Below are 13,071 nucleotides of genomic sequence, written 5' to 3'. Positions count from 1 at the left end.
GTGTGTGTGTGTGTGTGTGTGTGTGTGTGTGTGTGTGTGTGTGGTTTAGTGCCTGACGCTCCCAGGAATCTGCAGCTGTCCTGTGATAATAATGGTGTGGATGGGACAGTGGTGGTTTCCTGGAGTCCCCCCGACAAGAGCAACGGCCTCATCAGGGAGTACATTGTAAGTCGCTTTCTAAGCAACTGTGGTTTTTACACAGTATGATGATGATGATGGCTTCAACAGCCCGGCAGGTAAAGCACAAACACGGAGAGTTCAAAATACGAGTCTAGAAATCAAAACAGACCCGAGCGGCCGCAGGCCTCCCCCCGCCTCGTCAGTGTGTCTCGTCTCAAGCAGCAAACACACTCTGATAAACTCGTCATCAGACAGTTCAAGGTGTGCATGTGAACGCAGGTTCACTATAAACACTCTGGAACTGATGTTTTTCACAGATGTGAGCTTTCCAAGTCCAAAGTGTTTGTTTACTGAAGCGAAGCTGTGTGATTGGTTAGTGGAGAGTTTAAGACTTAGAAGTTCAAAAGCCTCTATGAAGCTAAACACGCAGGAACGGGCGTCTGAACCTTTGCTAGCAAAGCTGCAGAAGCAACAAGTCGTTTTGGAGAATTCATGGAAGAGTGTTTAGTTCACTTTGAGAATGTGCAAACTAAGAATCATCAAGGACGTTGGAGGAAATCTGGAGCTTTAGTTGAAAAGCAAACCTAGATCTGTGAAGTCCACGATACAACCCAGATCATTGTCCTTGTATGTGGGACAGTTTGGGATTACAGAGGAGGCAGAATGAGACAGACTTTAAGAGGGAGGGATATATTCGTGAAGGTAAGAAAGGCTGTAAACTGGCAGGTGTTACAACTGATGTATCTCCACATCTGACAGAGAAGCAGGTGCTTATAGGTGACTGAAATGCAGAAACCACACAGGTATGTTCTGTTTGTGTTACAGCAGCAGGTGTCCCTGCTAAAATCTCAGCACGATGGTGTAACTAAACTAACAAACGTTGTCAGAGCAGCAGAGTTTGTTACACTTTTGATTTGCTCACAAAAGACTTGGAGTTAGTATCACTGCTGGACTTTGATCAGGAGACACGCTCAGAAGACGCTGACTCTTCTGTAGCTCATTAGCTTCATATGTGAGGAAACATGATGCCGATCTCTCAGTGAGGGGATTCACTTGACTTTAATGCACGTGTTTAAGTTTCTCTCACTGAACAATAAGAAAAGAAGTGAAAAGTGTAGACAAAGTAATTACACTACAGACAAAACGTTAAAAGTCTTAAATTTGCACATTTTGTTTACAATAGTGTCAATAGAATATTGTATTTCTTTAGTCAGTATAAGCTTTTTATGATATAAGTTTACTTGTGATAGAATGCTGCATGATGATCATTTCCTAGCTTAGAACTGATCGTACTTTTCATTGTTCTGGACTGATTGTTCTTTATAAAACGTGTTCTGATATTTGTATCTGAATCTTCCCACAGCGATAGTAAGAAGTCAAACAAGCAGTTCTGACCTCGCACACGCAACACCCAACACACACACACACACACACACGCACACACACAACACACACAACACACACACACACACACACACACAACACACACACACACACACACACACACACACACACACAATCACATACACACATGCTCACGTCAAATGTATTCATTTTTCTCGTGTATAAATAAAGACAAGTGCAAGAACAGAGCGTGCATTTCACAGGGCCCCCACTCTGATGTGAGCGCTCTGCGAAACGCCCTTGCAAGTTAAAACTGCAGCGTCTGTTTGTGTGTTTTCTCCTCTTAGACTCTCAGCTGAAGAAGTGTCTTTGAAATAAATCTCTTGACAAATAGTTTTTGAGATTGTTGATCAAACAGATGCAGTGTTGATGTTTTTACATATTCATTGAGTGACTGTAGCATCTGCTTGTACCTGTAGCGGTTCAGCTTATTGGTGCAGCCCAGCTTCTTTTATTAAAACGACCCACATCTGGGCCAGGAGATGACTCGGCTCATTAAAGGCTCCACATTCACTAGTCGTGGATTTTTGTGGCTAAACATCCTTTTATTTGTGTTTGTCGACAGGTTGAGTACAGCGTGTTTCAAAGCGCTGACTGGACGTCGGCGAGATCCAAATCAGAGACGACTAAGGTGTACGAGCTGCGTCCAGAAACGCAGTACAATTTCAGGGTAAGACGCCTGCACCGCTTCACAAACATCCGCTGTGTTAGCGTCACGTGCAGCATGTGTAACCGCTGATGTTTCCCCAGGTGGCTGCGGTGACCAGTCGAGGTGTGGGAAACTGGTCCGAGGTGAAATCCATCACCCCTAAGAAAGGTACGCTGGTCTCAGGCTCGCTGCAGTTTGAAAAGCTGCTCCCCGCTGCCATCTACTGGTATTTAGGAAACATTTCAGGTGGAGGCCTCTTTGTGTGTGCTAGTTCCTTCAGTAAGAACACAAGTGTGTTGGAGGCCTGTCAGAAATGAACACATATTATAAATAATAACTTTAAATAGAAGTAAATATTTTCAGAATCACTTCCTCAACCGATCGCGCCCAAATAATGAACAGTGGGGCAGGTACGTCGTACGGCCGGTCCTATAAATGTCTCGTCATCAGCTGTGTGAAACCAGGGAAACCTTTGACTCCTTCCTGTGTTGCAGCCCTGCCTCCTCCCTCTGTGAACCTCGCCAGCATCACCAACGACTCCATGAGCCTGTCCTTTACATTAAACTCTGAGTACAAAGTAAGAGCTTCTCCTCAGGTTTTCTTCTTGTGTTTTTTAGCTGATGGTTCCCGTTTGTGCGAACGCCTCTGATGGCCCTGTTTGTTTCTTTAAGGTGGAACAGTACACTGTGATCCTGTCCTGGCAGTTTGACACACACGTGAAGGAGAACAGAAACTACACGCTCACATCAGGGGTCCTCAAAGGTACCGAGTCAGACTGTTGTTGTCACGCGTGCATTTGTCTGGCAGTGTGGGTGTTGACGTGTGCTGTCTGTTTCCAGCTACAAACCTGACAGCAGGGACGGTGTATGAGGTGGCTGTGTGGGCTCACACCAGCGTCGGAGACAGCCCCACCACGCTGACACATCAGCAGACCAAAGGCCAGCAGCCAGAGCGGCCCCTCCTGAAGGCCAAGGCTGTCAACCAGACAGCTGTGGAGTGCAGCTGGACCGTCAGTGGATCGCCTGCTCAGGTAAACTCACACAAACAATATCATAGAAAATGACGTAAGAGTGTGCAGCCTGTTGTTTCATCTTTGACTTTATCAGAGAAATCCAGCAGTTAAAAAGATTTTAAATACAATTCTGGAAAAGTGTGGAGCTAAAAGTTAAATATAATGGGAATGGAGTCTGATTAACCGACGGCGTAACCGTCCACCGACTGAAAACATGTGATATGAACTGGACTGAGCAGCTACAATCCTAAAGAAGACACGGGACAGCATTGCTCTGGTAAAAGTCCAGCAGCTGAGTTCCTCTGTAACAGCAGGCAGGTTGGTGCACAGCAGTAAACACGACCCTTTTTAATGGTACATTTTCTCATTTCAAATGTTGGATATGTTTTCTATGGTCTGATTTCATGAGATGTGAGATCCACTGCATGTATTTATATTTACACCACATCCCATGTTTGTGGAGTTGGCTTTGTAACTGAGAGAGAGGCTGATGCATCCAAAGCTGAAATCTGAGTGCCAGGATCCAGAACAGAGTCTGGGTTTATGATGTTTTCTTTAACATTAAGATGACGACACTCCGTCATGATGTGGAGTGTTGGCTGATATCGCAACCATAACACATCCTTTAACACTAAGCTTATATCATATTATATCATAGGTGCTCAAAAATATGTTAAAAACATACCATGGTGTGTAGTAGTGTGTCATGGTGACAGTCGATGAAGAGACTGAGTGTGGCAGGCAGTGACCTGCACTCATGCATTACTGCACACACGCTGCATGTGCATGGAATCACATTAATGAACAAAGGATCCTGAGGACATCATTCAGATCCAACCAGATCCTCCTACATTTGTTATTTCACATTCTGTTGAACGTACGTATTGACCATTGAAACTGTGTGTGTCTGTGTGCGCGCAGGTGTACGGTGTGTTTTATGCCACCTCCTTCCTGGACTTCTACCTCAGTCCTCGTCAGGTGCGCACACCCTCTGTCGGCCTCACAGTGACCGTAGACAGCGATGAGCAGTTTCTCTTCCTGGTGAGTCTTTCCTCCGTTCTTAAACACGTCTCTCTAAAGGAACATTCCAGAATCTCACACGTGTGTTTCACGTGTTTGAGTACCTGCCGTTTCTGAACTAGAGATGGCACGATACCACTTTTTTATGTCCGATACCGATATCATAAATTTGGATATCGGCCGATACCGATATGAATCCGATATAGTGTTTTTTAATCAATAAAACAGTTTTTTAATATCTTGCTGCATTTTGTATAAGTTGATACTCAAGTTTAAATAAACAACAACACTAAAGCTATTCTGTTACACCTGTATGCAAAAAATACAACAAAATATTTCATAGTTCAGCAATACTGATCAATCTAATAAACTTAAACCTGCACCATCCTCCCTATTCTGGTATTTTAAAGAGTAAGCAACCTAATCAATAGGGTTCTAAAACTCCCAGAAAAAAAAAAAAAAAAGGGAACCACCCTCCACCTCATGATGCTTAATTGATTACTAGGGTATATTAGACTTAACAGTTACTATATACAGTAATGGACTTATTTACATTTTACATCAGATTAAAACTTTGGGTGTAAGATTCAGATAATTATTTATTAAAAGCTCGACATATTAAATGAGAATAAGAAAGAAAAGTATGTCTTTGTGCCCCCTTTTCCCTGTTCATGCCCTATCGGCCCCCCTGGCTAAACTTTGCTAGATCCGCCCCTGCACAGTTACCAGCGTCAGCTGTAGAAAAAGATCCTGGTGTAGAAAGTAATATTAAATAAATTCTAACAACAGCTTATCAAGCTTAAACGTGCTGCTGTTGTTCAGCCGCTGGTTTCCTCTTTCTGGTGCAAAGTGGGCCAAAAACAAACAAGAGAGACGATCAGCTGATCATTGATCAGTTTCATGATTGAAGTAGCAGCAAGAAGAGGCAGTCACTCCATATATCGGTTGTTAAGGTTAACGCTGGAATGCTTCACAAACATTCAGAGATGAACTTACACACTTGCTTTACTTCTCTCTGGGATCACTTTCTCGGAGATGAAATGCTGGTTTGGTAGCGAGGCTACAAATGCTCAACCAGACCGCCGACAGCTCTCGCACGCCACAGCCGCTCTATCACGTGACGCATACTGCTCCGACGTGCTACGGTTATGAGCCGAGTTACGCCATGCCGCAAGTTTTGTGAGGTGCTTTTTTGATATTTAATGGATCGATTACATTTCTTTTATTTCTCTCCGATATTCGATCCAGTAATTTAGGTCAGTATCGGACCGATACCGATACTTAATATCACATCGGTCCATCTCTATTCTGAACACGGCGCCGCTCCGTGCTGTTGCTCTGAGAAAGTTTGCTCGTGGCACGAAGCCAGATCACTTCCAGAAGAACTAGTTAGTGTGACATGTGAGAGTAAAGGGAAGGGCGAAATCTCCCACCTGAAAACACAAAAAGCGCAGGAGTGGAAATTATTCAGCGTTAAGTTTAACGAGCGCAGGTGCAAATGCAGCTGCGATCGTCTCCACAGCTGTGCTGTCACGTTTGTGCTTGACGGTGGTGACGCGAGCAGGTGATCTAAGCTTAGTAGTGAAGAATAAATTAAAATGCAAACACAGTTTTCAGACTAAACTGGAATAATAACGAGGGTTGAAAGCAGGCACGCCAGAATCACGGAGCCAGCCTGCTGAGTGACTGCAGCGTAGGCTGCCGTTCCCAGTGTGAAGGGAAGGGGAATATGTTCCCGGCACACGTTAGACTTATTACGAAGCATGGACGTGAACATTCAGAGTCACCAACCCTGAATGCAGAATGATCCGGGCCTTGGTACAGCCCCTCAGGTTATCCTCCACCGAAACGAGCTTTTAACCCCGTAAAGCCTCCTTCCCCTTAAAGCTCATTTATGTTGTCCCTGAAAATTTAAACAGTGAGAGACATCTGCGCTGATTCATAGGGGAGGAGAAACCCAAACTGAAACTGAAAATCAGAATGAAACACTTTAAAAATGATCGTATTTATTACACAGTTTCATTTACGTGTATTTGCTGAAACTGGTCATTTCTGTTATTCAAACAGTTCTGTAAATGAACTTTTTACACTGCACATCCAGATACTTGCATGTTGTATTCAGCACTGCATCTATGATGGTGGTGAGAGGTCACCATCACAGGTGAGAGGGACAGAGAAGTATACAAGTGTTAGAGTAACATCTGCTCCCAAAGCCTTTTTCATGGAAGGCGTTTACCAGCATGGCTTCATGGTAGAAGAATCCATCAGGGCCACATCCCAGCTTTTTGAAAATGAATTCATATTTTCTCACTTTAAACATTTGATATTTTCTTGATGTCTTCTAATATGAAGAAAAATGGGATTAAGCGATTTGCAGACCGCCACATTCTGCTTTTATTTACATTTTACAGAGCACTCCAGCATTCACAACTGGCTGTGTCTCTTTTGGCCATATTGTGTATGGGTAACATGACTCGGTCACTAGCCATGATCTGTGTGTTCTCTGTTCAGGTGCGGGTTGTTGCTCCCTTCCTGGGTCCTCCCTCCGACTACGCTGTGGTGAAAATGATTCCCAATGAAAAGCTGCCGCCCAGGAACCTCCACCGTGTGCGAGTCGACAAAACTCAGGCTACGCTCAAGTGGCAGCCCCCCTATGACAGCCCGAGCAAACCTTTGGTACACTCCTGTCTCTTATTGTGATGATGTCAAACGATCAGAACATGGGGAATATAAAGGACTCATTTCACACCTTTTAACTTGTTCATATTTACAGTTGAAGAGATAGTAGGTAGCGTTTTCCTTGTATTAACATGTATTTTACAGCGTGGCTCTGGAAGGATTGTTATTTTAACCAAACAGTGTGACCACAGCTGGCTTTTTGTCCTGTCTCAGCATGTGGGGGACGTTTCTGTGAAGCACATTGGTCAGATTCAGTGTCAGTGAGGGACCCTGAAATCAGTAGGGCACTCAGTTCATATAGGTTTTAGTGATTATGCCTGCTAACGTATTGTAGCAAAAGTTGTCCTGGGTGAGTAAAGCCAGCTAATTCATACGATCATCCAAGGTTGATCTGGTGTCATATCTGCTCTTTTTAAAAATTACTTAATCAGCTGATGTTAGAACATAAGCAGAGCCAGTGAAGCTAAGCTACAGCTAGCTAGCTGTATTGCTAGGAAAATCCTGAGCGGCTAGCTTAGGAGACAGACCACATTAGCTGCCAAATTACTTGGTTCATGACTTATTTTTCATGTCAAACTGTACTGATTTAAGACAATACTACAACATATGAATGTATATTAGCTATAACTTGCCTTTGTTTCTACAATTACAGTAAACTGCTGCTAGCTAGGTCTTGATGCATTCTCAGTCATCCAGGACAGTAAATCTCCAAAAGTTGATTCTGTTCATCTGGACGTAGCGTTTTGTGGGAGAAACGTTTCATCACTCATCCAGGTGACTTCTTCAGTCTCAGCTGACTTTGATCAGTGGGTTTTGGTCAGTGGTTGTTGATCAATGGTCATGAGAATTTGCATAATTAAGATTAAGGAACTGACCTCCCAGCCCATTGTTCCTTCAGTGGGCTGGTTTCAGTCATTATGCAAATGTCCTGTTTATAAGATTGGAAACCTGCAGTCAGCTGAGACGGTCTCTCTTCCACAGCATGTCTTTATCCTGTCTTCCTTCACAGCAGATGGCCCCGCCCCTCCCTGAACCTGGTTCTGCTGGAGGTTTCTTCCTGTTCAAAGGGAGTTTTTCCTTCCCACTGTCGCCAAAGTGCTGCTCATAGGGGGGTCATGTGATTGTTGGGTTTTTCTCTGTATGTATGAAGCGCCTTGAAGCGACTTTTGTTGTGATTTGGCGCTATATAAATAAAAGTGAATTGAATTGAATAAGATTGAGGAAACCTGCGGTCAGCTGAGTCTGAAGAAGTCACTTGGATGAGTGATGAAACGTTTGCCCCACTAAACGCTTCGTCCAGGTGAACAGAATCAACTTTTTGGAGTGCTGCTAGCTAGCTGTAAATTAGCTACAGAACATGTTTATGGCAGTATTTGTTCCTTTGTCTCATCCATGTTGTCATTCTAATAATACTCATACTTGAGCAGAGATAACAGTGTGAGATGTCGATGGTGACTATTCACGTATCCTGAACAACACTTAACATGGCAGTAAGTTAGTGCTGTAGCAGATGCTCCAGCTGTGTTCAAACGTGTATGAAACACAATCCTGTAACTCAGCCGATAAAAAAGAATGACCTCGCAAATATATTATTACCTGATACGTCACAGCTTTTAACATCCACCTGATCTTGGATTCCCGTCTTGTTTCTTTAGACATATGCAATACACATGCGGGATGTGATTCGTAAGGTGGAGCGGGACTACAAGCTGACCACCCAGAACAACACAGTGGAATACGTGCTGAAAGGCCTGGAGCCTGGAGGGCGATACAGCATCTCTGTGCGCCTGCGAAACATGAGCAAGGAGGCCAGCTTCACCCTCAGCACAGGTATAACTGTGTGACTTCAAAACTCACAAACTCTTCAGTCACTGATCAACTGCCAACTTGTCCTAATCCAAGGAGGTTGTCCTCATATTCTTGCTCTAGTGTGACTGAGCTGTGACTGCCAACAGCCATGTGAGCATCGTGGAGTATAAATGGAGTACATCACAAACAAACCAGAAACACACACTTACAAACTGTAACCTCACTGATGTTTTTAGCCTGTGATTTGTAAATGACCAAAGCTTCTGTTTGGATGGAAACTGTTACTGTTACAGAGGTGCATATCGGCTCTAGTTAACACTGACTGTTCAAAGGCCTGTTTGAAATCAGACAGAAACACGTTGACTGGCCTGAAATAGTAATGCAGATGTGATTCAACTGTAAATAGATGTCTAATTGTTCCTTTTGAATACGTTTAGTTTCATTAAAAATAAAAACATTAGCAATAAAGAAAGAACTCTACATTAAACACATTTATAGCTGAATTTGACTGATAGCTTGTTGCTGTTGTTTTTTAAATAAGGAGTAGTGATCACAGTAATCTCAGTACTGTGATTACTTTGACACAGTGTCTGTTCTTTTTCTCCCGTCACACACAGAGAGCTGCAGCAGCCGGCGTTGTGCATGTTTCAAATCTAAATATTCTTTTACCAACTAGATGAACTCATTTAATCATCTGGCTGACTGATTGCACGCATCCCTAAATATGATGTCTTATGTCGCTTCATGCAGAGCAGATTCTACTCCCCTGTGCTTACTTTTCATAAACTCTGCGTTTCCTGTGCTCGTAGTTCCTCTTGCGGCTCCTGAAGCCCTGAAATTTTTGACGGAGAAGGATCACATATATCTCTTCTGGAAGAGCCTGGCTGTCCGAGAGAAGGGCTTCAATGAGAGCAGGGTGAGATATCTACAGCTAACCACTGCTTTTGAAACCAAATGTCAGTGACTGTGAGTGATAATAATGTGAGAGGTGCCACTGTTCTTACAGCAGAATGAGCTTTTTCAAGTGTTGATTTATGCTCTGCTCTTCTGCTGCTGTGGTGCTCCTCTGCCTGCCGGGGGCGCTGTTCACAGGGGTACGAAGTGCGTGTGTTTGACAGCGTGACCAACAAGACGTCGTCCCTGGGAAACACCACAGACACCTTCTTCAGGATCAGCAGCCTGCTGGTGGGACACAACTACACGTTCTCTGTCCAGGCTCGCTGCCTGCTCAACGGGCAGCTGTGCGGGGAGCCTGCAGTGCTGCTCTATAACCAGCTCATAGGTACCGCCCACACTCACCTGATGAACATTAAAGCTGTGTTGTTGCCATTCACATCTTTTCCACGTGTAGCTCCATTAAAGAATGAATCAAAAGAAACCCTGAATCTGACAGTCTCGAGCTGCTTGAGGCACTCACCAGCTTTTTAGCATTAAATTCAGTTTGATGATGTCATTGTTTTTAATAAAAATCACTACAAAAAAAGGTTCAAATGAAATAAAGTTACCGACAAATGTGAGTTTAAGTTGTTTGATTAGGAGCCATTTAGGAGCATAACGGCTCCTAAATCCTGGGCTGTTAGCAGCGCCTTCATGCAGCCCAGAAAACCCTAACAGTATTCCAGGGATTACAAACACTTCATTTCTTTTCTGTAAATGCTTTTTTCCCTCCCGCACAGGCACCAGCGATGCATCCCGCAGCGAGGCCCACTCAGGCGACACGGCGGCCGTGGTGGTTCCCGTCCTCTTCCTGCTGCTGCTGGCTGTTTGCGGTGGATTGGTGGTTCTCTACCTCCGACACCGGCGGCTGCAGAACAATTTTACCGCCTTTGCCAACTCCCACTACAACTCTCGGCTCGGCTCGGCCATCTTCTCCTCCGGGGATGAACTGGGTAATTATTTCTTATCGATTCGAGAAACGAGACACGAATTGGAAAACGAGGTTATTTATAAAGGTCGTTTACATTTTAGGTTGGCGGAGGGATACATGTTTTTCATCATCTGCCACGAAGTTTCACCTTTCTGTTCAGTTTGGCATGACCTTTGACCCTAGCAGTTCAGCATGGTTGCAATAGAAGAGTCAGCCTGCCCCACCCTATGAAGCTGGTATAGCTAGCTCACACGCTGCTAAGCTGGACCTAGCTTCCTGCTCTGACTGCAATAAAAACGTGGCCCAATGTGAAAAATGACCATAATTCTGACTTGAATTCTTACCCCAGTACGTGAGTTTCTCATTGGATGCTTGCAGATGTTCACCATACTGAACTTCTTCTAAAGTGAAACAGCCAATAAAGCAGGGCGCATCGCCATATGGCTGCTGTACTAGCGTGCAGTCGGGTCCACTTCTCTCTGGCGTGTTGACGTTTGAACAAATTGATTCCAACAGCCACGAAGCTTTCTAAACACGCGTTTTCCCTTTGTTAACAGGTGATGACGACGAAGATGCTCCCATGATCAGCGGCTTCTCAGACGACGTTCCCATGGTTATCGCGTAGCGTGGCGTCCCCGTCGCCCATTTCTCTCTGTTCCCTTCTTTCCTCTCCTTCAACCCTTTAGTCCCCTTCGCTCTCCGTCAGCAGTGCGGCACGACGGAGCGCAGAGCCACCGGGCGGAAGCTCGCCACCACCCCAAAGTCATCCGTGGGAATCCACCCCAATTAGCAGAAAAACGTCGAGAAAAAATGGAAATGTGTAAAGAGAGAGAAATATTTTTCAAATGTACATTGCACTTTTTTTGGATGCGCAATAACTTATTTTTTATAATGTTAAAAATATATACGGGGGTCAAAAAAGGAGCGGGAGGAAAAGGTGGACGCTGGAGCAAACTGTGAAGGATTTGAGTTTGTGGAGCTCGTCAGGGAAAGCGTGACCCTGTCGCAAACTCACCGTCCATAGGAGGCGTCCATTGCTTAAAGCCAAAATAAGCATCCCGAGGCTGGAATATAGAATGCAAAAAACACACATTTAAACACACAAACATATAGACTTACGCTGTATACACAATGTTTAAACATATTTTGGTAAGAGTACAGTTTGTCCTGTGGCGGTAGATGTGACACTGGTGCCCTGTGGGAGGAGCTAACTGTGGATCGTGGTTCCTGTTTGTCCTGTTGACGGATCGGGACGCACACAGGTGACTGGTGGCATCACGTAGGTACACTCTTCTTTTCCACCAGCAGCACCGTGTTATGTCAGTAGAGGCGGCACGCGATTGGACGATTCCTGGCTTTGAAACCCTCCCATCTTGCTAGCATCGCCGAGATCACCTGAATGAATTTGTAAATATCGGCTTTTAAAATGTCCTCTTCTTGTGATGCTGCACCACGTCGTTTGGTAAAATTGAGTTCTTTTGTGTTTTGTTTGTGTTGTTCAGGACCGCGATTTATTGTCCGCAGCATTTTGCCATAGCTGTAGTGCTCAAGGAAGCGTGTTTGGGGTTCTCAGGGAACTGTGTCGGAGCAGACACCAGCCCATCGCCGTGGCTGAGGCAGCGCCGTCCGTCTGCTGAATACCTACAGAAAAGTCCGAAGAGGTACCGGGTCGGCCGTGGGCACAGACTGCTGTGAGTGAGAGTCGGGCTCACTTTGTATCTCGTCGTTTTATTGTTCATTTGGCATCTTTTTAGAGAGAACTGTGTCCCTGTGGGTGGTCCCACACAGTCATAGTGGATTTTATCATGAGAAAATAAAACAGTCCATGCAGGGAAAGTTTGCAGAGCTTCACGTCCGACAGCCCGGCGTTGCATCAGGGGCAGAAAGTATATATGGATGCGTTAAATATTGTGCTCCCGCCCTCCTCGCCTCGCCTGACTGTGCCGCAGTCGGTTAGCAGACGTCGGCGTGTTGCCGTGGAGCCGATGGTGTTCTGCTTTTTGTTGACCTCGCTCATTTTGTTCGTAAAGACGTCTTCATGAATGTATTATGTATGGTCCCAGCTCGTTATGCTACTGTCCCCACCTGTGAAGTCAGTGCACACACGCTGCTCTTCGCCCCTCTGCAGTGGGAAACACAGCCTTTATGTCTCTGCATGCAAACTGCAGCTGTTCTGAAACCTTCCCATTCACTGACCCAGAGCGACAAACCGATGTTTCCTTTCGTCATCTCGTCCCTGGCTCGGATCATCAAACGGTGTCTGTGCTGACATTTTTCCTCAAGACTCGAGCTTGATTTCACGCAGCTCTGTGTCCTGTTCATGAGGCACTTTGTTCCGTTTCTTGGCCTTAACGACAGATTTTCTGGCATCGATGCTGTTTTTTTCTCTGTGGACTCGGTGTTCTCTGGTTTCTCTGTTTTGCCACATAATGCCTTATTAGAACACGTTAGGTTTCTATGTAATTTACTGTTTGTACAGTGGAACACAAGTGCACACGCATGCATACAGTC

At 44.8% G+C, this 13,071-nt stretch overlaps 1 protein-coding gene across 1 annotated transcript in view; it reads left to right on the top strand.

Moving 5' to 3' along the window:
• Positions 1-13,065, top strand: part of sorl1 (sortilin-related receptor, L(DLR class) A repeats containing) — an 82,560-nt gene extending 69,495 nt beyond the window's left edge. Inside the window, 13 exon segments of the mRNA XM_014329991.2 lie at positions 50-165; positions 2,090-2,194; positions 2,275-2,341; positions 2,668-2,750; positions 2,845-2,935; positions 3,013-3,203; positions 4,107-4,226; positions 6,717-6,881; positions 8,540-8,714; positions 9,503-9,609; positions 9,786-9,975; positions 10,370-10,582; positions 11,118-13,065. Coding sequence (XP_014185477.1) covers positions 50-165; positions 2,090-2,194; positions 2,275-2,341; positions 2,668-2,750; positions 2,845-2,935; positions 3,013-3,203; positions 4,107-4,226; positions 6,717-6,881; positions 8,540-8,714; positions 9,503-9,609; positions 9,786-9,975; positions 10,370-10,582; positions 11,118-11,185 — 1,691 coding nt within the window. The 3' untranslated portion in view covers positions 11,186-13,065.
• Positions 13,066-13,071: the final 6 nt, after the last annotated feature.

The sequence above is a fragment of the Haplochromis burtoni genome, unplaced genomic scaffold (assembly GCF_018398535.1).
Source record: "Haplochromis burtoni strain Fernald_Lab_line unplaced genomic scaffold, NCSU_Asbu1 Contig_649, whole genome shotgun sequence".
NCBI lineage: Eukaryota > Metazoa > Chordata > Actinopteri > Cichliformes > Cichlidae > Haplochromis > Haplochromis burtoni.
This window is presented reverse-complemented; position numbering and strand designations above follow the sequence as displayed.